We start from the raw sequence: 24899 nt of genomic DNA on the forward strand, positions 1-24899 counted from the left end.
TACTTGGTTTATTCATTCTTTAATGGTTTCTATTTAAACTTCTAAAAAACATCTAAAGAGGGATGCCTGGCTGGCTCCATTGGTTTGTGGGTTTGAGCCCCACATTGGGTGTAGAAATTACTTAAAAATAAAATATTTAGGGGTGCCTGGGTGGCTCAGTTGGTTAAGCATCCCCTCTTGATCTCATCTCAGGTCTTGATCTCAGCATCATGAAGTCAAGCCCCATACTGGGCTCTGTGCTGGGCCTGGAGCCTACCTAAAACAAACAAACAAAAACAAAAAACAAAAAAAATTTAAAAATTTTTTTTTAAATCTAAAGATTAATAGAATCATTAAATTAAAAGGTTTGGGTTTGATTTCTATTTTTCTCCTGCTGCTGGACTGTTAGCTCCTTTTTTTTTTAAGATTTTATTTATTTGACAGAGAGAGAGTGAGAGAGGGAATACAAGCAGGGGAAGTGGGAGAGGGAGAAGCAGGCTTCCTGCTCTGATCCCAGGACCCTGAGATCATGCCCTGAATTGAAGGCAGATGCTTAACGACTGAGCCACCCAGGCACCCCTGGACTGTTAGTTCCTTGAGGACAAGGACTAGGGGTCATGTTTATTTCTGCATTCTTTCCATTAAATGCAAAATAAATATTCAGTGTACAAGTGAATGAGCACTGCCTTCGCTCTCCTAGTTACATGGCTGCTTAATAGAACCTTAGCATATTAGAACTTGAAGGGGCTTGAAAAATCAAGTCAAACCTTCCCCACAAGGAGGAAGGACCTCTTTAGAGTGACCCAGTGAGTTGGAAGCACACAGAACTAGAATCTAGGTCTTTTGGGCTTCTAATTGGCTATCTGGTTTGAAAGAATGTAACCCTAAATTCCTCCCTCTTTTCCTTCCTTCCTTCTTCCTTTTCTTTCCTATTTTGTCTTTCTCTTTCATGATATGAGTTGAGTAGCTTTATAGCCTTTAAGTTTTAGGCCTCAGAGTTACAAAGCAAGGGAAGATTTTTTCATTCCTTTTACACTGATGCCTACTCCTGATTATGCCTTTATTCAACCCAGAATAGAATCCAGGTCTTTTGCCTCTTGCTGCACCCAAAGTAAGCAGAGCTACAGCTCATGCAGAGATAAATTATGTTTACTAGATTCCTTCTTAGAACATGCTATTGATTGGAGTGGGGAAAAGGCTAGTAGGGGATAGACTGGAGTTTTTGTTGTTGTTATTGTTTTATTTTTTGTTTGTTTGTTTTTGTTTTGTTTTTGGCAACAGCCAAGTTTTTGGAAAAGCTAGAAGGAGACCAGGAATCCTCCCCCCGCCGAGAAGACAATATAAATCAGACTCTGTAATTTAGTTCTTCTATAGTCTCTGGGCCTGCTGTTTTGTAAGCTAACCATGTGAAGGCTAAAGACCCTGCAGCTCTTCTTTCCACATCTTACCACCATTTATTTACTGCCTCTGAATATCACGATTCTGGTTGTCTCTTATTCCCTAATTTAAAGTACTTTTTTTAAAGATTTTTTAAAAATTTATTTATCGAGAGAGTACATAGGGGGAGGGGGAGAGAGAGAGAGAGAATCCCAGGCAGACTCCCCTGCTGAGCACAGAGCCCAACATGGGCCTTGATCACACAGCCCCAAGATCATGACCTGAGCCGAAATCAGGAGTTGGACACTTAACCAACTGAGCCCTTATCCTCTTGCTTAAATAATGTGTGGTTTGTTATGATGTCCTTTCCTGGTCTCCTCGCATTATCGCCAGTAATGTTACCTGGAGTGTTATTTGGTTAGTCATTTGTTAGTACATCTCAGTGCTCCCACACTTTTCATATCGGGATATTTTAAGATATCATTTGTAGAGTCAGCTGGGGGGTTCCTGAGCAGTAGAACAGGTACTGAGACACATTGTTCACTGACCATTAGCCAGCACCATTGAGCACAGAAATCTGTAAGCTTTAAAGCAAAGTGGTATCTGTTCACCATTCTCCTCTCAGTGTTATTTATTATTTAGTAAATTATTTGTTATTTAGTAAAATAACACTAAAACACTAAGGCCTTTTTTTTGCCACAGAGCAGTCTGTTAGAAGCTACAGGAGAGACCTAAATGCTAAAAAGATGCTCTAAGCTGCACTAATCCAGTATGGGAACCACCATTACCATATGGCTGTTGAGCACTTGAAATGTGACTGGTCTCTCTTGAGGTATGCCATAAATATAAGGTACACATCAGATTTCAAAGCCTCCGTCCAAAAAATAGTAAAAATATTTCATAAGTTTTAATATTAAGTAAATGTTGGATGATAATATTTTGGATATATTGGATAAAATAAAATATGTTATTTAAATTAATATCATCTGGGGGCACCTGGGTGGCTCAGTCAGTTAAGCATCTGACTCTTGATTTTGGCTCAGGTCATGATCTCGGGGTCATGAGCCTGAGCCCCACATTGGGCTTTGTGCTCAGCATGGAGTCTGCTTCTCCCTCTCCCTCTGCTCCTCCCTGTTTGCTTGCTCTCTCTCAAATAAATAAATTAAATCCTTAAAAATAATACCAGCGTTTCTTTTTTACTTTTTTTTTTTTTTTTTTTTTTTTTTTTTTTTTTTTTTTAAAGATTTTATTTTATTTATTTGACAGAGAGAGAGCACAAGTAGGCAGAGAGGCAGGCAGAGAGAGAGGAGGAAGCAGGCTCCCCACAGAGCAGAGAGCCCGACGCGGGGCTCGATCCCAGGACCCTGAGATCATGACCCGAGCCGAAGGCAGCGGCTTAATCCACTGAGCCACCCAATGTCGCTACTAGAAAACTTAAAATTACTTATGTGAATCCCATTATATTTTGATTAGGTAGCACTGGTCTAGAAATCCCCAAGTAAATACTTTCTCAAGTTTTCTCCACTATGGAACTTTAGGAAACTAGCCACCATTTTCCTCTCTATAGCTTGTCCCCATGCCCAGCCCTTTTTAAATGTTCTTTCATTACCTTTGATGACATCAGGAAGAAAGCATCTCATTAAGTATTAATTATTTTTTTTTAACACCTGCTACTCACCTGAGCACAGTGACATCTAGTGAAAGCAAGGTGGTTGGTGGAGGGAGTTAAGAGGCATCAGGGAGGAGAGAACTGGTGATCAGTCCAAACTTCTGACTTAGAATCTTAGAATTGGAACTCTTCAGCTGACAGGTCTGAGTTCTGAGACCTCTTTACAGCAGAAACACGCCTCCCTTTTGGGTTCTAGGTCTGCATTCTTCTCAAGTATCTAAGTTGATTGAAGATCTGTGAATATGGCCTAGTCACTGCTCTCAAGGAGCTTACATTCAGAGAATTAATATGAACCATGCTCTAGATAAGCAATGATGGTAGAAAAGAAAGTGCCTCTTTACAGCAGAAACGTGCCTCACTTTTGGGTTCTAGTTTTGCTTTCTTCTCAAGTATCTAAGTTTATCGAAGATCTGTTGTGTACTAGACTGTTTCCTAGCACATAGGAAACAGATGAATATGGCCTAGTCACTGCGCTCAAGGAGCTTACATTCAGAGAATGAATTTGAATCATGCTCTAGATAAGCAACGATGGTAGAAAAGAAAGTGCTTTTGGATCATTGGAAAGTTATGACTCTTTCTGCCTGGAAAGAAGACCGAAGGTTTCATGTGTCTTGGATGTGATACTATCAGGCAGAAAGGCAGGTGGAAAGGACGTTTTAGCCTGAGGGGAATGACCTAACTAATGGCATGGGGAATAGTAGAAGGTCAACCTTGAAATAATAGTTTGGGGCACATTGTGGGGCATTTGATTGCCTGTTGAAGGGTGTTGGGTGTTATCCTGTATGCAGGGGACTATTAGAAGGTTGTAAGCAGGGGAATGACACATTCAAGACTGTATGTTAGAGGGGCCATCCCAGTGCTCTTGGGAAGGATAGATTGGAGAGGGGGATGGTGACTGCAGGGAGATTTAACAAAGAGGTTATTGTAGTGAGCCAGGCAAGGGATAGCAAGGGCTCAGATGGAAAGGAAAGAATATGTACAACAGATAGGTGAGGGATGAAAGGGAGGTGTCAGGCATGGTCCTAGGTTTCTAAGTTAGATCACTAGGTGGTGCCTCTGTCCAGTATTGGAAATCTGGGAGAGGGTCAGGCTGAAAAATGGAACACACGACATACCCCGTGGACTTGCGGATGGAGCACAGAGGGAGCTGGCTAGCGCTGAAGTGCTTGTGTTTGTGTTTCAGATGGTGACCCTCTTTCAGATGTGGGTTGTTCCCCTCTATTTCACAGTGAAGCTGCACTGGTGGAGGTTCCTAGTGATCTGGATCTTGTTCTCTGCTGTCACAGCTTTTGTCACCTTCCGAGCCACCCGGAAACCACTACTACAGACAACCCCAAGGTGAGAGTTTAGGTAGTGGGGAAGAGCTAGGTTTCCTGAAGTGAATGGGTTGGAGTGCATGGGTTTGGGGTGGGTTTAGGCTAAAAGTTATAATTTCTGTTTGCTAAGATTATTTAGCATGGACCCCCACCAAAACAAGCTGATTGGGAGAACTACCCCCCCTTCACAGATTAAAAACACCAAAATATTTCTCTATAGCTTACCTTAGAGTTTATATCAAGATCTATTTATATTAAAAGCAACCAAAATAAGTAAGCAAATTCTGAGGATCATGTTATTTTCTTTTGTGAACCCTTCTCTGATCTCTAAATAAGATTTTCTGTTAGACTCTTTCATAGGCCCTATAGTTTTCCATCATAGAACATAAAATTTTTACTGTCTGTCTCCCCCACTAAACTATAACTGTGAGATCAGGAACCACATGTATTTTGTTTGTCCCTGTATATCCAGGCCCTACCAGAGGGCCCGGCACATAGTAGCCTACTCTTTGAATTTTTGTTGAATGAATGAATCTCAGCAAATTTGCAATTTTTCAACAAACAGTACTTCTTTGGTCATAGAACAGCCCCTGCCTGTATTATTCTTTGTATTTTATCCAAATGCATTTCTAGTTTGATCCTCCCAACCAGCTTGTGAGGTCATTTAAGATCTGTACTTGACAGAAAGAAAGAGATTTTCTCATTCATTCATTCATTCAACAAGCACCTGCTATGTGTCAGGCCCTGTGCTGAGCGCTGGGGATACAGAGCTGGATAAGACATGGTCCCTGCCCTCAAGGAATGCTCGGTTTAATGGAGGAGATGGACAAGAAAGCAGCTGTTTCAGTGCAGTTGGTAAGTGCTGTGAGAGACGTGTGTACAGGTCCAGGAGAGCCTAGCAGAGGAAGTAGCCAGCCTCAAAGTTGTAACTACCAGAACCAAAGGCTTCCAAGTTGCAAGTTGCTCTTTTTCCCATGCATTTTATGTTCTGCTTCACTGTAAGGTTTTACTTTGACCTTCTGAGTTTCCTTGTACATGGTAAAATTTATCTTCAAGGTGAAGTCAGTGATTTAGAAGTTCCTCCATGATTTAGAAGTAGTTTACATTAAGGGCCATGATAGAAGATAGAGCCTCTGGAGCCAGATGCTTGTGGATTATTGGAAACTCTAGCCCTGCCAGTTAATTACCTGATCTGTATGGCTTCACTTTTCTGAGCCTTGAACTTTTTACCCCTAGAAATGTGATAATAATTGCTCCCTCATAAAGGGTAACTATGAAGAAAAAGTGTAAAAATATACTTTAAGAGTCAGTAACAACCCGGGTGCCTGGGTGGCTCAGTCGTTAAGCATCTGCCTTCGTCTCGAGTCATGATTCCGGGGTCCTGCAATCTAGCCCCACATCGGGCTCCTTGCTCCATGGGAGGCCTGCTTCTCCCTCTCCCACTCCCCCTGCTTGTGTTCCCTCTCTCACTGTGTCTCTCTCTGTCAAACAAATACATAAAATCTTTAAAAAGAAAAAAAGAGTAACAACCAATATTAGCTTATAGGTAAAATGACTGAAATTGTGTCTATGACATGGGAGGTTTTTGATGATAATAACTAACATTTGTAGTGCTTTATAATTTCAAAGCACTTTCATAAACATCCACGCTTATTCATGTAGGATTTATTGAGCATGTATTATATATACCAGGAAATGGGCTGTGTACAATCCATTGAGGAAGGTATCATGGTTTCCTCATTTTACAAATAAGTAAACTTGCCTTAGAGTAGTGATTTGATTTACCTGGGATTACCCAGCTAATAAAACTCACTTATTCTAGATTCTGCCAAAAATTCTACATCCTTTCCACTGCCTCACTTTTGTCTGATGAGTGCAAACCCTGGGTAATGGAGTTTTGTGTTTCTGAGAGCAAGCATTGCAAAATGTTTGGGGCCTTTCCCTTGCCTGAGAACTCCTCATCACTTGCTTAGGTAGGGACCTAAGCTTCCTCTCTGTGGTCCATCAAACTTGGTAGTAACTTGGTCTCGGAGCCAGACAGGCCTGAGGTGTTTATTCAAGTGAATTCCTCATTTGCTGTCGCCCCAGATAGAGTATTGGTTCTTGATTTCACACTACTTTCACTGACTTATAGAGAGCATTGCTCTTCCTTCAGAACATTATATGACCCCACCCCATGTCATCCCCACCACCATCACACACATCCATTCAAAGGTATTCTCTGAGTGCCTCCTTTCTTATCCCTTCTTCTCCAGAAAGAAAATAATTTCAGAAGCAAATTCATTAGATACCATTTCATAATTGTCCTGTAGATAGGAGCAAAGAAGTATTCAGGTTAACCATTCCCAGTAGGAAAAGCTTGGGTGGCCTGGTTGGCTCAGTCAGAAGAGCATGCAACTCTTGATCTGGGGGTAGTGAGTTCAAGCCCCACAATGGGTATAATGATTACTTAAATAAATAAGTATTTCTTAAAAGGGGAGGGGGAGCCCATAGCTGATTCTCTTTTTCATCTTCCCTTGAATTCTCTTTCCTGACAAGAACAGCTGGCCTTCCCCACCTCTTCCCATCTGAACATAGATATAGTTACTAGTTTTCACTTTCTTATCCAGCTAATCTGAATCTGAGAGGGCATAGCTGTCTAATGTCAGCTATGCTTTTTCGTTTGTTTGAAGCTAAAAACTTTTAAGGCTCTCTTTTCTTCCCTCGATCTGAGAACAGGAAAATAGAAAGCACTAGCTCCTCCCTGGTGTGCAGGGGTATTTCTGCAATTAATGGAGTGACTAGGTCTGTAATAGTAGCTGAAGTTGCTTAGTAAGTCCTAAGCAAATAACCTAATGTCCCCATTGATGTAAGAATAAGAGATTGTGGTAATCCACAGGCCCCTAGGCAAGTTTCCATGTCAACTATGCTAATTTTTTCTCCTTTCTCCAGGTTGGTTTATAAGTGGTTCCTGTTGATCTATAAAATCAGTTATGCCACTGGCATTGTTGGCTACATGGCTGTCATGTTTACCCTCTTTGGTCTCAATTTATTATTCAAGTAAGTACTCTTTGCTTTTGTTTTTATTTGTGTTTGGGGAGGAGGGGCTGGTAAGAATTATGACCTTTCTTCCTTGAGCCAAGTCGTGAATATTAACAACGGGGCCGTGGCACCCAGGATAGGAGACTTGGGCTTTGGGGAATGGGAAGGTGAGCCCTCCAGGATTTATGCTGGCAAAGAGAAAGGAATGTCTGGATATATAGAGTTAGAGTCCCAAATCATTGGTTATGTTTTCCAAGAACCTATATTTTAATGGAAAAGTGTCACAAAAGTAAGCATAATAATGATTATAGCCAGTTACCCATAACCCTATCAGAGTCATTTTCCTTGTCCATGCATTCACTATTTATGGCGATGTCCACTTTACCTGAGTTGTCTTATGTTTAGGGAGACTAGGGGTTGGCAAACTATCCTGTGGACCAAATTGGCCTACCTCCTGTTTTTACAAAATAAAAGAAGTTTTTACTGGAACACCATCACACTCATTTGCTTATGCATAGTTTATGGCTGTTTTTGCAGTGTAACAATAGCAGAGTTGAGTATCTGTGACAGAGACTATTTGGGGCACAAAACGCAAAATATCTACTATCTGGCCCTTTCCACAAAAAGTTTGTCAACCCCTGGACTAGACAGCTGAACTCATGTGACACAGTTGGCAACACCTAGAAGCATACCAGGCAGGAAACAGCAGAGGTATCCATAGGACCCTCAGAGCAGCTTCAGGGCTGAGATATGAGGGAGTGAAACCACACAGATGGGTGGCCTGGAAGCTTTCCCCTTCCTGGGAACACAGCCAGTTTTAAGAATCTCCCAGTTCAGTTACAGTGTACTAGTCTCGCGTCATGTTTAACACATTGTTGCTCTGTAATGTAGTGGACATTCCACTTTTACCAGACTTCAAAGGAAACAGTTTTTTAGAAAGTTAACCTGTGGACATTTAACTTCTGCTCCATTGTTGGGCACTTAGGGTGTTTTTCAATATTGTTGCTTCTAAGGATACATTGCCAGGAGTCAGATTCTGGCTGTTGCTTCATATTGTCCTAAGATTTCAAAAAGATTCATATCAGCATATAGATTCCCCTGTTTGCAGTTGAGGCAGAAGCCAAGAAAGCCGAGAAATCCTGGACTCTGAGACTGTAGGGTGTAGTGAGTCAGTGGGACAGAAGAAAATGGAAATGTGGTCTCCTGGCTGAGGTGATGGGGACTATGGGCTGTGAATCATGAGCCATCCTAAGCCTAGGGCTGGGCACTTGAAGCTAGAGATTTAGGATTCAGATTTAAAGTCAGGACAACTGGCCTCTTTCCTAAATCTAGTGCACTGTAGGCAGGAGTCTCTTTGAAACTGAAAGGAGTAAGTCCTTACTTTATACAATGAGAGGATACCCCTGGAATTCTTTCTTCCAGGAGTAGTACAGGCTGAAACCATAAATAGGCTCCACAAATGTTTATAGGAATTTATCAGCATAGAGTCTAACAAGTCCCATCAAAGAAAACCAAGATATTTCCAGGTAGCTTCCTAATCTGTGTGCTTAAAAAAATAAAAATCAAGATTCTGCATTGTAGGGTGCATGAGTGGCTTAGTCAGTTAGGTGTCCGACTCTTGATCTCAGAGTTGTGAGTTCAAGATTCTGCATTGTATTAAAGATGATTATTCTGTAATTACAGTTCATTTTTACTTGCATAAGCTATACAAGGAGGAAAACAGATTTGAGAATATTGACCATTTTTATGCTCCTAATCAGGTTAATTGATATAAGATCATGATGTCTAGTGGGTTAAATATTACAAGATTGGTGAATACACTCAACTTTTTAAGATAAATGAAATTTACAACTTTAAGAAAACACATACAGTTCCTGGTACAAATTTTTGACAAAGGTTGTTTTCTATAATAAACATTCAAAGACGGAAGGTTGCAATTTATTGGTCCTTAGAATTATTAAAACAAGCCTCCTATGTACAGGCAAGATCTTTGTCCTTCTTAGTAAGTAGACTTGGACCCCCAGTTTTTTTTTTTAAGATTTTATTTATTTATTTGAGAGTGTGAGCATGAGTTGTGGGGCAGAGAGAGAGGGAGAAGCAGACTCCCCGCTGATCAGGGATCCCAATGTGGGGCTTGATTCCAGGACTGCGAGATCATGACCTGAGCCAAAGGCAGTTGCTTAACCGACTGAGTCACCCAGGCCATTTTTAAAAATCTGTTTATTTATTTGAGAGAGACACCATAAGCAGGGGGGTCGGGGTAGAGGCAGAAGAAGAGGGAGAGAGAGGAAGACTCATTAAACATGCTATGCGCTGAGCATGGAGCCTGATGTAGGGCTCCATCCCAGGACCCTGAGATCATGACTAGAACCGAAATCAAGAGCTGGCCACTTAATCAGCGGGGCCACCCAGGTGCCCCTGGGCCAAAGTTTAACTTTGATGACATGATACAGAATATGTATAGATACAGCTTAAAATGATATGGTAACTGGTATGTATATATTTGCTAAATGACTGATTTTATCTTTTATTTCTAAATCTGTGGCAGGCAAACTTTTTCTGTAAAGGGCCAAATAATATTTTAGGCTTTGTGGACAAAAGGCAAAGTCTAGGATAGCATGTAGTATAACAAGAGGGGAAACTCTTCCCTTGCCCCACCTTGTTTGATGAATGGGCTCTCTCAGGTGGGAGGCATACTTGTGCCCACTTGCCATCAGATGAGACATTCTCAGGAGGGGCCTGACAAGTGGGTGTGTGACCACTGGGATCATTTTTACGTTCTGTTCCATTGACAACCCAGATCTTGGTGTGCCCTTACCCAGCCATTTCAACCTGGGCCGCTGGCTAGAGTGAGGCAACTTGAGTTGTCATCTTCCAGAATGAAATTCCGCTGGTTGGTGGTGTCCAGTGATTGCCAGCAGTGGAGTCTCCAACACATAGGTGCCAACCAGAGTGGGCCCTAGATAGCTGCAAGGCATGGTGGGCAGTTGGAGGAGGCAGGCACTGGGGACAAAGTGGGAAAGCGGGGTGTAGGCAATACCTTGGCTTGGTCTTTGTAGTTCACAGTGCTAGCCTGTTCACACAGTGCCAAGAGGCCATATAAAAAACAGGCATAAGGGGCGCCTGGGTGGCTCAGTGGTTTAAGCCGCTGCCTTCGGCTCAGGTCATGATCTCAGGGTCCTGGGATCGAGTCCCACGTCCGGCTCTCTGCTCTGAAGGGAGCCTGCTTCCCTCTCACTCTCTCTGCCTGCCTCTCTGCCTACCTGTGATCTCTCTCTGTCAAATAAATAAATAAAATCTTAAAAAAAAAAAAAAAAGGCATAAGATTTGGTCTTATTTTGCCAACACTTGCTTTAGCTGTTAAGTCTTCCAACTTCAGGTGCCTCCTTGTGTGTCCCAGAGTAGTAATCCAAACCAGTTGTGTCTTAGGGCAAACCTTATAGGCCATGCTGCTTTCCTTACAGGATCAAACCAGAAGATGCCATGGACTTTGGCATTTCTCTCCTCTTCTATGGCCTCTACTATGGAGTTCTTGAGCGAGATTTTGCAGAGATGTGTGCAGACTACATGGCGTCTACCATAGGGGTAAGTTCACCTGGGCTTTTAATACTGTCTACTGCCACCTCCACAGAGGTCAGTGTAGCATCACTAGTTTGATGGAAGAGATAGGCCATCAAAAAATCCTTCAATATATCAGTAGTATGAATGGAGATTTCTTCCTTAAAATTTGGAAAACCAGATCCCAGATATACCCTGGAATTTTTAACTTTAGGGCCATTCTAGAAAAGAACCACTTTATCATTTAGGAAGTTAACATTCAATAGATATTTAATGCCTCTGATGTGCCTGGGCACTAGGTTTGTGCTGGAATTACAGAGGTTACATGGTTCTTGCACGATGGAGTTTATGCCCTAGTGACAGGGATGGGTATGAAAGTAACAAAACACACAAATAAATACAAAATTATAACATTTATAAAAACTATGAAGGAAAGCTCCACAGTGCTGTGAACAAATGCAGTAAGGGCATTTGACCTCATCTGGGGCCCAGAGATGGCTTCCCTAAAGAGGTGAATGTTGAGATGATATGTCGGAGTTAACTAGATAAAGTGGGAAGTGATGTGGGTGGCAGATAGAGCAAAGTGCATGTGTAGAGAAGAGTCCTGTAGTGAGAGAAAGGGTGATCATTTGGAGGAACTAAAGCTAGTGTGGTTGTAAGGATGGAAATGTCTGGAGAAGTAAGAGGCTAGACTAGAAAAAACCTTGAAAGCCAAGTGAAAGATTGTGGGTTTTATGCTAAAAATCCTGGGAGGCTAAGATAGAAAATGACATCTTCAGATTTGCACTTTAAAAAGATCATTCTGGCTCCTGGGTTGAGAACAGATTAGGGGTCCACAGCTTAGAGGGACCTGTGAAGACTCAGAGGCAGTTGTAGTAGTCCGGGCAAGACGAAAGTAGCTTGGGTTAGGGGAGAGATGGTGTGAAGGGAGAGAGGCAAGCTATTTGAGAAGTGTTTTGGTAGGACTTGGGTAGGACCTGAATATAGATTGGTTCTGAAGATAGAAGGAAAGTACGTATCAAAGCTGACAGTGTGTAACTCGAGCCACTCCTTGGCTGGTATACGTTCACTGAGATAGAAAATGCTATAAGGTGGAGACCAGGGAGTGATTCTTCAGGCTCAAAATGTGGGTAAAGTAACAGCCAGTCTTAAGAAACTGTCAATAAGTCAATATTCCTATTTCTCAAAATAGAAATGTGTGTTTGTTGTTTTGCTGCTTATAAAAGTAATGCATGCTCTTTTTAAATATGTGAACAACACAGAAGTACTCCTCATCTCAGTGTCCGCCCATAGAAGACCCCACCCCAAGAAGGAATATTTACAAGTTTAACGGTCATTTCTCCGGTTCTGTGCTGAAATTCGTGTGTCTCTGTCTGATGCAAGAGCTCTGAAAGACCTTCAGAAGTTCTTGCAACATGAGGTTTGGTAGTTCGTGGGGAAACCTTAAAAGAATGTCAGGGAAGGAGGTTCTCTTGGGGCAGCCAGATAGCAGTCCTGGTCTTTAGGCAGCAGATACCAGTGGAGACCAATTTCAAAGCACAGGAAAGGATTGGTGCTGACTTTGTATGAGGTCCCTCGGGAACTCTTGGTGAGCTCAAGGCAATATTGCAGGTGGTAGGATATTTGCTGTGTGCATTTTTACATCAGTGCTACACCGTCTCGTTTGTGCCATGGACTGGTAGGCTTTGGGCAATCCAGGTTAAACAGAATCCTCAACCATCGCCTTTGATGATTTTCATCAAGTACAGTTTTAGACCTAGGACTTAGTTTCCCGGTGTCATGGGACTATTTTTATTTCTTCTGTAATGGATTAAAAGGAAAACAAAGTGTACTGGGTCATTAGATTACTGTTTGAACAACTGTCTTGTGTTTAGGCACATTTCATGGTCTCTTATCTGTTGGTATAGACTTCAGCTTTTCCTTTAACCAATTCACTGCCCAGAAGAGATTTCCAGATACTCGACGTCTTAATTATTATCTTCACTTTCAACAACAACTTTTCCTGAAGTCTGCTTCTTTGGCCCACTCAGCGTTTCAAAATGACTCTTGCCAGTATCCTGCCCTTTACCTTCTTGTGATTTCTTTTTCTTCTCATTCTGTTTTTAAAGGGCCAATTCTCTGATTTTCCCAGGGTGTTGCCACTTTTATCTCAAAGTTATTATCAGCTGCCAATTTAAGTGTAGTCTTAATCCCCTTAGGCGGGTCAGTAATAACCAATATACAGAACCCTCTTCAGTCCAAATGGAACTGAGCTCAGAATCGATCCCCTAGTTAGCTTCTCCTGTAGGAGATGGAATCATTACATTGGCTTCCCAAAAATGGGATTTGAGCTGGACTTCTTTCCATGCTCTTGGGAAGGATTATTGGGTGTTCCATTGATTACAAATGATAGTCCTTATTATGATAATTCCCTAATAATGATAAATTTCAGTATCCTCAAGAGAGCTGCTGGGAGAATTTCTTATTAGGGTTGAGAGTGCCTCAGACACCAGCTCTTGACCCCTCATATTGTCCTTCCTTCTGTGAGTTCTCAGTAGTTACCTCCAACACCTGATGCTTTTTCTATAATAGTCTGACCCAAAGATGAATCCACATACCTCTCTATACCTCTTAGTAGCACAAGAACACAAGGATCAAGCAATCACATTGAAATTTATTAAAGGTAAATAGGCATGAGTACTTGAATGAAGTTAATCTGACATAGCAGGGTACCTGCTTTCCCAGGCTTTCAGACCCTACCCCATCCAACTCTCAGCCTATCTCTGTGTAGCAGGTGCCATCTTAGCATACATCACCTGGAAGCCACATCTAGACAATCACTGTCCTCCAGATGTCTAGACCTAGAGCCTGTGTTCTGATTTAAAAAAAAAAAAAAAAAAAAGGCCTTTAACTCAGGCCAGTCTTCTGAATTGTGGTGTCTCTACAAAGATCCACCTCTTCCCTAGATAATTGACATTGAGAATGGGTATCCCTTTCATAGGAGCCACTCTATCCAGCTCCTGTCCAACAGAATATGACCTTGCTGATCCCGACTCTAACAGTTTGCTGTTTCCCCAGGTCCCCATTTCTAGGGCAGGAAGCAGGCTGTAGGAACACTGGGATGGCTTGTGACAGTGCTGGATGGGTCAATAGGAGTTCATTAATTCTTTCCCATAGCAAATGGTGCAGAGATTTACTGGCAGCTGTTCTGCAGGGGCTCATTATGCCCACAGGTTAGGTTAGGTAGGCAGGAATGTGGGGGAAGGGACTCCAACTTGGGATAAAAGGATACACTGTACTGCCTTTACAGTTCTTTCTAACCTGAGAATTCCAGTACTCTCCTATTTCTGCCCTCGTCTTTGGTCAAGTGCACTATGGTCTGCCTAGGAACACCTGGGCCCCCAAGCCACGGCAACCTGAATTTCAAGAACGTCCCTGGCCTTGAAGCCAGAACCTGATCAATGGTTTGGGGACAGTAGTTTGAGGGAGCCAAGACACTCCAGCCTTCCACGCATTTGTTAGCCAACTCATTCTTTCATTTATTCAAGCAGTACTTACTTAGCAACCTTTCACAATGTGCTGGGTATGACCAATGTAGCCTTTTACTAGCTCCACCACTGCTCACTTCCATGTAGCAGCCCTAGTCATTTTTTTTTTTTTTAATTGTGGTAAACTACATATAAAATTTACCATCTTAACCATTTTTATGTCTGGTTCAGTGGCATTAAATACATTTACAGTGTTCTGCAACCATCACCACATCCATCCATAGAACTCTTCATTTTGCAGATTGAAGCTTTGTACCCCTTAAATAATAACTCCACAATCCCTTGCCCCTCAACCCCTGGAAACAACCATTCTGTTTTCTGCCTCTTTAAATTTGACCTCTCTAGGTACCTCGTGGGAATGGACCCATATAATACGTGTCCCTTGTGACCTGCTTATCTCACTCAGCATAATGTCTTCAAGGTCCACCCGTGTTGTAGCAGGTGTCAGAATTTCCTTCTTTTTTCGGACTGAATAATACTCCATTGTATAGCTCAATTTAAAAGGGCTATAAATAGGGGTGCCTTGGTGGCTCAGTCAGTTAAATGTCTGACTCTTGATCTTGGCTTGGGTCTTAATCTTGGGGTCATGAGTTCAAGCTCCGTGTTAGGCTCCTCTCTGGGCATGGAGAATACTTTAAAAAGGAGGGGGTGCTAAATAAATAATCTCTTTGTGCATGTGTGTGTGTGTGTGTGCGTGCATGTAGCCTGTTAGAAAAAAAGAATCCCATTGTGTGTATATGCCACGTTTTTAGTCCCAGGTGTTTTTCATAGTATTTTGTATGATCTCTGATCATAGCTCCGATCCCAGAGAGTTATGGTTGATTTCGGAGCTGTTCCACCTACTAGGTGGGGAAGTAGGTCTGATTCATCTCTTGGTCCCCCTCCAAGAGTGGTTTGACCTACTAAGATCTGTGGTTAATTAATTTCAGGATTCCTGAAATGAAATGATGAGGCTTACAATTGTACTAACACATATTCTCAATTCCTCTTCATTATTCTACACTACTCTGTTTATTCTATATGACAGCTGTTTTGCCTCACATGGAGAAATTGTAATATGAAGAAAAGTAACTCTTCTTGAGTCAAGGGAACCTTGGATGGTGTTTGTTTTTTTCCAGCTGGTCACTGTGAGGTCATAAGCTTGTGACAGCCAGTCATTATAGTTTCCATTTACACCCAAAGTCATGTTGGAGTGGGGGTGGAAGACAGGATTGCCAAATAAGCCTGTTTTCTGGGGCCCTCCCCTCAGAGAGGGCTGTTGGGCAGACAGGGTAGTGGCACACCGTTTCTGCTCCATTGGGCCATGTGTCCTGCCTCACACTTTTCTTTCTTCTAAGTAAGTTCTATGTCCCAGATAACATTAGGACAGGACTAGCTGCCCATTCATCGCTTCTGAAGTAGTGGGAAGAGCTAGGGGGTTAGAGTCAGATGAACCTGGTTTCAAATGCTAACCTACTTTTAATTAGCTGTGTACTCACGAGCAATTTACTTTACCTCTCCGATCTTGTTTTCTCAGCTGTAATATTACTACCAGACATGAAGTGTTGTAAGGAACAAAGGCACGAGGGAAAGTACTCTACAGAGTAGTCTGGCCCATAGTACTTACTAGAGGATGACGGTGATAGCTAACATTTATCAAGTATACCTTCTGTACAGTACTGCTATACTAGAAAGCTACATATTTTATATCTACAATCACCTGGAGCACAGAGACTCTGTAAGATTTCTTTGTATCTTCATCATACGCAACACACAGAGCAAGACACAGAGCAGACAAATCCTAAATCACGAGCAGATGCCAGTTCTCTCTCAGATGCCATCTGTTGTCTGAAGTCATCTCAGACCACTCTGTGATATGGAATCTCATCTACTGTAACCCTGAGAAATAGTATTTTATTCCCTTTTTCAACAAGTTATTTCTGAAATCATCTGCTTGAACAAGTTATTTCTGAAATCATCTGCTTGAACTGATCTGCTTGAAATCATCACCACCTCTCTGACTTCAGACAAGGCTCTCCCCCTCCTCCTCCTCCTCCTCCTCCTCCTCCTCCTCCTCCTGTGTCCTCACCAGCCAAGAGAGGGGGGCCAGCTGGAGGTGCTCCCAGGGTTTTCCTGGCACACACATTCTGTGATGTGGTGTGGAATGCAACTCCTGTTTACTTACTAATCTCCTGCTACGTGCAGGCTCCTGTGCTGGGGTTTTCTACTCACATATTTGTACTGATCTCTCCTTCCCTTCAGTTACAGTGGAGAAAATATCCTTTCTTCCATCGCAAGCCAGCCCTGCCTGCACTGTGGATTCGCTAGCCTCTTTCCTTCTCCAGGACCCATTATGCTATTGAACTTCCTTTCTTATCCGTGACTTCCAACTTCTCCCTCTCTGTTGGGCTCTTTGCCTTTTAAGTATTCTTTTTCAAAAACATCAACCTTTCTTTGACCCACTTTCTCCTCTAGCAACTGACCCATTTCCTGTCCTTCACAGCTAAACTTAGAGAAAGCTCCTGTCCCCTTTGATCACTTTCTGCATACTCCTTAGCCTATTCTAATCTGGCTCAGCTCAAACCCTTCTTCTGAAATGGCTTTTACTCAAGTCACTAGTGACTGTGTCACTAATTCTGACCTCAGCAGTCATCATTGGCTTTTGTGATGCTTCCCTGTCCTGCTTTTCCTTCTGTCTCTTCTGCTAATTCGTCCTCCCCTTGAATGTTATTGTTCCTCTGAGTGCAGACCTAAGGCATCTTCTCTACACTTCACCTAGGCATTCCCCTTTTCCTTTTCTACGACTGTTTAGACCTCTAATACAGAACTTTTCTCAGCACCAGAACTTTATTTAGTCTTCAACTGTTTATTTAGCATTACCAGTCTGTCCACTTCTCTGGCTTCTACTGCCATTAATTAGCCCAGACCATCACCCTGGCCTAGGTCTCCAGCATCTCCTGCTTTTGAATTGTCATTGTTCCTTAGCTAAGGTTCCTTTCGGTTTCTCAAGCACACCAGGTTCCTTTCTGCCTCAGGGCCTCTTTCCTCTTCTGCCTTTCTTCTCGGTAACTCCCACTGCCCTTTACCTCTCACCCTCAAATGTTACTCCCTCAAAGAAGCCTCCTCATGTGATGTAAGCTTAGTTAGGAACCCCTTTCTTAGCCCTTTACTGTCTTTGAAATAATTCTTATTTTAGCCTTTTTAATAAGTAGTTCTTATTTTCTCTAAATATTTGTTTTTTTAATGTCATTCTCTTGTAGTTGTAGGTTCCACAAGGAGAGAAGGGTCTCTGCTTTTCCACATTATATCCCGAGGACCTAGTCCTGTGCCTGGTACTTCAGTAGGTGCCCAGTATATTTTGATGGAAGGAAGAGTTTGGGTGGCTTACCCAGGTTCATCAAGATAGTAAGTGACAGAAGACTGCAGTTAGGTCTGTCTGATCCTGATAAACCATAGGTCCCCTTGAGCTAAGTCTGTGGAGGGATCCTGCTCTTGAGGGTAAATTGCCTCACTGTATCTTATGCAGCTTCGCCCCAGTGCCTCCTGATGGTCTCCTCGTGTGTGATTTCTATGAGCCCTGGGGGTGCTGGGCCTTCCTGGTTTGATAGCTTACCTGATGACTTTATTGAAACACTGTGAGATTTGACTGTGCCTGCCTCTTGCCACATTAGCTTCGCGGGGAGATCTCCAGCAACTGGAGCCTAACCTTCCCTGGACATCCCTCCTTCTGTCTTCACCCTCATCCAAGTTCCCTTTGATCATGCATCCTTTGCTTCTGTGTCCTGGGGGGAGAACTCTGGGGCAATTTGAGGTTAAGCTTTTCCTCAGAGCTCTAACCCGTCTCCTGAGTCAGAACATTCCTATTTCTTTTGTTGCCAGTGCTGTGGGCCAGAGTGAGTGGCCATGTTTCTGTGCTACATGGTTGTACCAGGATTCAGTGCCGAGCCGGACCTAGACCATTTGGTCTCTTGTCTCTCTGTTTAGTTGATAATGCCTAGAAATTCTAGGCCATACACCTGTCAAGCCCTGGGGAAGTGTGTCTCAGCCCCCCCCCCCCCCCCCCAGTACTAACATTCCAGAGATTCTGGCTTTTGAGAGTTGCACAGTTAGTGGACTCCCACAAGTTTGGCCCTTCCCCCTGACCTGAGCTTATCCTTTTCCACTGCCTTTTTTACTCTCAGTAAATAAATCAGAACCGTTCAAGTAACTGGCTCTCAGTGAGCTAAGTAGCTGATTGTTCTACAGCTAACATTCGGCAGATGTTATAGGACACTTTGGATAGAATTTGGGTAGGAGTCCAGAGGGTCTGGGTTCAGGTCCCCTCTTATCTCTTTCCTCTACTGGGCTTTGGTTCGCCTGGCGTTAGGGCTGCTCTGGTGTTCTGTGGTAACCACTCACGCTCACCTTGAGTTGCTTCAGATGGGTTTACAAGAGAGTAAGGTGTGTGTGAAGGCAGGAAGCTCTATAATGGATTTTTGGGGCACTGCAGCATCTCTGCCTCCCACCCTTGAGGACTCGGGATCCGGTAGCAGTTCTGATGACTGAGAGGCTGTTCCTCAGAAGGGCACCTTGGAGTAAGTGAAGCCTCCATGTTGAGTGGAAGTGGCAGACAGCTAGTGTCACCCCTCATACTCCATGTCCCAGCACCTTAGTGCTCTGCCCACTCTCACCCAACCTCAGGGTTTCGGCTTTTAAAAAGACAGGTGTTTGGAAACAGAAGGAAAAAAGAGAGCAAACTCAAGTTTAAGGAAATAGAAAAAGGCTAGATGCAGTAAATCTACCTGACAGGTCCAGATGAGATTGTAATAACAAATGCAGAAAGCTTTTTCACAATCCATTATAGAGTCTCACAGAATGTGTAATAAAAGTTCTGGAGATTAGTTGCACAACAGTATGAATATACTAAGCACTAATGAACAATACATTTAGAAGTAGTTAAGATGTATATTCTGTATTATGTGTATTATGTGTTTCGGACAGTTTTTAAGGCAAAGGAAAGAAAAAAAAGAGGTCTTAGAAAATGTCAACAAATAAATTTCAAGTCTTTTCTTCTTGGGGTAGGGGGAAAATGCTATATAGTTATGTAACAATAAACCACAAGGAAATTGTGCAAAACCTGGTATTTCTTTTTGGAGCATGGAATTGGTTATTTGTTGTAATTAACTGGTAAAAAATAATTTTTAATCTAAAAGTAATATATATTCATTAAAGAAAATTTGAGTGCAGAAAAGTAGGCAAAAGAAAAACATCACCTGTGAACCTACTACCAAAACATCCCTGGTGTGAACATTCTGATCTATTTCCTTCTGATCTTTTTCTGTTTGTATAGATTTGGGCTTGTCTTTACATATGGTACCAGTCAGTCATGTTGTGCCTCCAGCTTTGTACCCTACTTTTTGACACTTACTGTTATATCTCTGGCTTCAGTTGCCTCGCTGCCTGTTAAGTTCCTTGAGTGTGTACCAAATTTATTTGGGCATTCTCCTTTTCTGGATCATGCATGGTTATTTCCATTTCTTTGCTTATTTTTATTATTTTATGGGTTTTTCTATTATATAACTTAAAATTTGCCCTTTTAACCATTTTTTAAAGGTTTTATTTATTTATTTGACAGAGAGAGTCAGCAAGAGGGAACACAAGCAGGGGGAGTTGGAGAGGGAGAAGCAGGCTTCCTGCTGAGCAGGGAGCCCGACGCGGGGCTTAATCCCAGGACGCTGGGATCACAACCTGAGCTGAAGGCAGACTCTTAACAACTGAGCCACCCAGGCAACCCGAGCCATTTTTTTTTTTTTAAAGATTTTATTTATTTATTTGACAGATGGAGATCATAAGTAGGCAGAGAGGCAGGCAGAGAGAGGGCGGGGGAAGCAGGCTCCCCGCTGAGCAGGGAGCCCGATGAGGGGCTCAATCCCAGGACCCTGGGATGATAACCTGAGCCGAAGGCAGAGGCTTGAACCCACTGACCCACCCAGGTGCCCCCCCAGCCATTTTTTAAATGTACAGTTCAGTGCATTAGTTGCATTCACAATGTTGTGTAACTGTCACTGCTATTTCTAAGATTTTCATCACCCCAAGCAGAAGCTCTGTGCCCATGAAACAGTAGCTCCCATTCCCTTCCTCCAGCCGCTGGCCACTTCTAACCTACTCCTTGTCTCTATGAATTTGTCTATTCTAGGTATTTTATCATATCAAATGGAATCATATAATATTTGTCCTTTGGTGTTGGACATTTCACTTAGCCTACTGTTTACAAGGTTCATGCATTGTAGCGTGTATCAGAGCTTCATGATTTTTATGACTGAATAATATTCCATTGTGTGGATATATCACGTTTTGTTTTATCTCCTTACCTTTTAATGGACACTTGGGTTGTTTCCACCTTTTGGATATTGTGAATAATGCTCCTGTGAGTATTGGCTTGCAAGTGTGTGTTTAGTCTTTGTTGTCATGAGTTGGGGGAATATATATAAGGATGGACTTGCTGTGTCATATGGTAATTCTGTTTAACTTTTTGGGGGAATTGCTTAACTCTTTACTTCTTTAATTATAAATAGTGCTTAAATGAATATCTGTATACATGAGGCTTTTTTGATATTTTTACTTTAGCTACTTGAAGTGACATTAATGAACAGTTAGAGGGCATGGCAGTTTGAGACGTCATGCCAGATTCTATCCAAAAGGATTGAACCTCTTTTGCTGCTGCCATAAGTGTTTGGGAATGCCCTTGTCCCCAACCCACATTGCACCAGATACCTGACTGTTTTGAATCTTAGAGAAGAGATGTCCGTCTCCAGTGAAACCATAGTCTGGCCACAGATTGGCTTATCTGACATAGCTCCTGATCACCGGCCCTGAGTCCTTCTACCTCCCGATCTCCTTGTCCCTGATGCTGACCAGCCCAGGGCTCAGGTTCTGTTAGATCTGACTTCCCAACCCATCTGTGGTCTGTCCCTTTCTCCCCATCCAGCCAGCAAAGATGAGGTTGATTTGGCATATAAAAGATGTTCTATAGGTGTGGGGCCTCCCCCTCCCTCTTTGCCTCCTCTTCAGAAGACATAGGCCTCTGTGGTTTCATCCTACTTGGGCTGATTCTCACACCTTTCCTGTCTTTTCCTCCTGTTCTTCTCTCTCAGTTCTACAGCGAGTCGGGCATGCCTACCAAACACCTTTCGGACAGTGTATGTGCCGTGTGTGGGCAGCAGATCTTTGTGGATGTCAGTGAAGAGGGCATCATCGAGAACACATATAGGCTGTCTTGCAATCACGTGTATCCTGCCTGGAGCCCCTTGGGCCTCATCTCTCCTGCCACATGCACATTCCGGTCGAGGGGAGGGGGCAGCCATGACCCTGGCATACTCTCTAGACCTTTCAGTGCAGGAGAGTCACTAGAGGCCAGACATTTGGGTGATGTTCTCTGCCAGGGAAGCTGACACCCAGGAGTGGAAACTGTGGTCTCCTTCCCTCTTTGCCACACCTGGGAGCCATGCTTACGTAAACAGTTTATAGCCTGGCTGAATCAGAAAGGAGCCCGAAGCTGCACTCGCTGCCCCGAGGTTGGAGCATCCTCTAGCTGGTTCCCTCGGTGTCAGAATCTAGTCCTCCTGAATAACATTTCCAGTATGTGTCCTGTGCTTGCTCAGCTCCCGTTCTGTTCCGTGTGTTATCTCCGTTTTCCCCCATAAACACCCTGTAAGATGGAGATCATTATCCTCACTTCACATGGGAGGAAGCAGGGTCAGAGAGAAGGGATGTGCCCAAGATTATACAGCTAAAAAGAGGGGAAGGCAGGATTTTAACTTTTCTCCAGAGCTAGTGCTTGGGTGCCTTGATCACGAGCATGGGGCTCGAGTGCCATCCCGGCTGCCCACCATTTCCCTTGACCAGTGGTGCTCAGATTCCACGAGTTCTGCATCCGTGGCTGGTGCATCGTGGGAAAGAAGCAGACGTGTCCCTACTGCAAAGAGAAGGTAGACCTCAAGAGGATGTTCAGCAACCCGTATCCTTTGTTTGGGAATGGGCAATGGGAAGAAAGTCCTGGCCAGCGTCACTCTGCATTTGGGTCCTCCCAGGGCTGTTCCTCCTCCCTCCACCCTGGTACATACCCACTGTTCTATTTGGTTTGCGATCGAGGGAAGTTGGGGGTGGAAAAGGTAGGACTTACAGCTCAGATTCTCATCATAGTTCTAGATCCCTCAAGGGTAAACTGGTAGTGGTAACAGCCCATTTACTGTTTGCTTCCTCTGTGCCTGGCACTGGGTTAAGTGCTCTGCCCGTATTATCTCATTTCATTCTCTAGCGACTTGATGACATCAGTAATATTATCCTCCATTTTAAAAATGAAATGATTTAGAGGTTGAAAACCTACTCAAGGTTACATAACCAATGAGTGGTGCCTCACCTGTGACCTGTGGGGCTGGAGACCAGCTGTGTGCCTGTGCAGAGCCCGCAGGGTACAAGACTGGCTGAGGGACTCCCTGTTCTGTCCCCTTTCAACATGGGACCACTGCTCCTCTGAGCTTCTCCTCTGTACCCTGCCAGCCCTCCCTATTCTGCCCTCCCTCACCTTCCTCTTGCTCCTTATCACCTGTCTGTTGGAAGTTGCCCAGCCACTGCTCTGGTCCCCCCTTCACTACCCTTGGGATCCCGTGGCCCAGGTCTCTCCCTGCCCTCTCCCGGCTGCCCTGAGTGGCAGGGTTCCCTATCCCTTGGACACTAGCTAGGCTGGGCAGGGGCCACTGCATTCCCAGCACATTCTCACAGCCCCCAAACCAGAGGCTCTGGCCTGTCCCCTTAAGGTTCCTTGTTTGGTTCTTCTAGGGTCTAGTTAAGAACAGTTAAGTAACCCCATGGTGAAGCTGAGGCTTGGGGCTTCCCCACAGTTCCCAAGGACTGGGCCCGGCTGCTCTTTCTGATGCTTTTGGAAAGGTTCCCCCGCAGTGTCATGAGGTTTAATCTGTGCTTTCCCCAGAGCTGGATTCCCAGACTCCTTGTCTTGCCCAGCAATTTAGTTCAAAAGTGAAAGGAAGGGAACTCCTCTCTGGGGCTGCTCAGCCTCAGTAGGGCCTGGTGTTTGGTGTGCATGGGAATTCCTTAGAGCCTCTGCCAGGGGTTATCCCTGTGACTAGCCTCTTGCTCCCTGTTCCCTTCTGCCTTGGCCCCTAGACTTGGCCCCTTCCTTGACCTACAAAACCTACCATTTGGGACATTACAAGAACCCTTGAGGTTACCTATCCCACTGCCCACGTCCCTGCAGCTGTTGGCACAGATGAATTTACAGCACTCTCAGACTGTGTGCTCTCACACCAACAGGCCCATCTTTAAGAAGGTGTTAGTAGAGGCTCTCTACGCATGCTGGTCTTTGAGAGCTTAGTTTCACTTCTCCACCCTTCCCTTCTCACCTCCTTCCCCCAATCTCTGGGTTCAGCCCTTCCTTCTAACATGGAGAGGCTGGTGGGGGCTTCCTCTCTTTGTAGGCATGCCAATTTCTGCGGAGCAGATGAGAGTGTAGGCAGAACCTCTCACTCAACCGCGAGCCCAGCCTCAGCAGCTCTGACATATAGCCTCTTTAACACACTGACAGCTGGGAGAGGCCTCACGTCATGTACGGGCAACTGCTGGATTGGCTTCGATATTTGGTAGCCTGGCAGCCTGTCATCATTGGCCTGGTACAAGGCATCAACTATGTCCTGGGCCTGGAATAGTCAGGAAGAAGAGCATCCGCCTGCTATGGACCTCAGGGCACTCTCCTCCCTGCCCTCCAAGACGACCTGGGTGGGAAAGACTCAAAAGGGGCACTTGGGCCACTCAGTACCCCTCTGGCTGTGCCCGGGCTGGGGAGGGAGATGGTGGAGAGCCAGCCAGTGGGGCTGTCAGCAGTGGGGGCTTTTTAAAAGAAAACTATTTTGATGAATATATTTAAAAACCTTTTTTATTGTGGAGCATAGGAATTGCCCCCAACTCTTCCAGGCCTTGCCTTCCTTGTTTGAGCAGGGCAGGAGCAGAGCCACATTTTTGATTTAAAGGAGCCTTCTCATCTCTGGCTGAGAGCCTCAGCCGCCCCACCCCTGCCCCCTGCCCTTCCTTCCCTCTGTGGGGCGCCAGCCTGGTTCACTCAGTGTGGGAGAGCCCATGGGCTCTGCCTGGTACCACAGATACACACCGATGGGGGGTGGGGTGAGGTGTCTTCCTTCCTCCCTTTCTGGGCCCCTCAGTCGGTGTTGTGTCAACTCTGTCTTCCCTTGTCCAGGACCCATAGACTGGTTGATGCAAGTGGAGCCTAGTCCTGACTTTTGCAGGGAGGGATGTCCTGGGATCTCACAGTTCACTGAGGATTTGTTTGGGGGAAACCCAAAGCAGCAGCAGTTTGGGTAACATGCCCCCAGCGAAGAATAGAGTCTATCTGTGTGTAGTTGGGCCATGGGAACTACTGTTGGCAGCAGTGATTGAAGGCCTCTTGTGCAATCTGACCCTTCA

The 24899-nt window shown here is 44.0% G+C and overlaps 1 protein-coding gene across 3 annotated transcripts in view; it reads left to right on the forward strand.

Moving 5' to 3' along the window:
• RNF121 (ring finger protein 121) overlaps positions 1–24367 on the forward strand; it is an 81577-nt gene extending 57210 nt beyond the window's left edge. For 2 of the 3 annotated variants that reach the window (XM_046015330.1, XM_046015331.1), the window contains 6 exons: positions 4209–4363; positions 7273–7380; positions 10827–10947; positions 21560–21693; positions 22321–22422; positions 24007–24367. In XM_046015330.1, coding sequence (XP_045871286.1) covers positions 4209–4363; positions 7273–7380; positions 10827–10947; positions 21560–21693; positions 22321–22422; positions 24007–24127 — 741 coding nt within the window. In that variant the 3' untranslated portion in view covers positions 24128–24367. Of the gene's footprint in view, positions 1–4208; positions 4364–7272; positions 7381–10826; positions 10948–21559; positions 21694–22310; positions 22423–24006 lie in introns of all 3 variants that reach the window. The other variant, XM_046015333.1, reaches the window with a different exon arrangement.
• The last annotated feature ends 532 nt before the right edge of the window (positions 24368–24899 follow it).

Source organism: Meles meles, chromosome 8 (genome assembly GCF_922984935.1).
Source record: "Meles meles chromosome 8, mMelMel3.1 paternal haplotype, whole genome shotgun sequence".
Lineage (NCBI taxonomy): Eukaryota > Metazoa > Chordata > Mammalia > Carnivora > Mustelidae > Meles > Meles meles.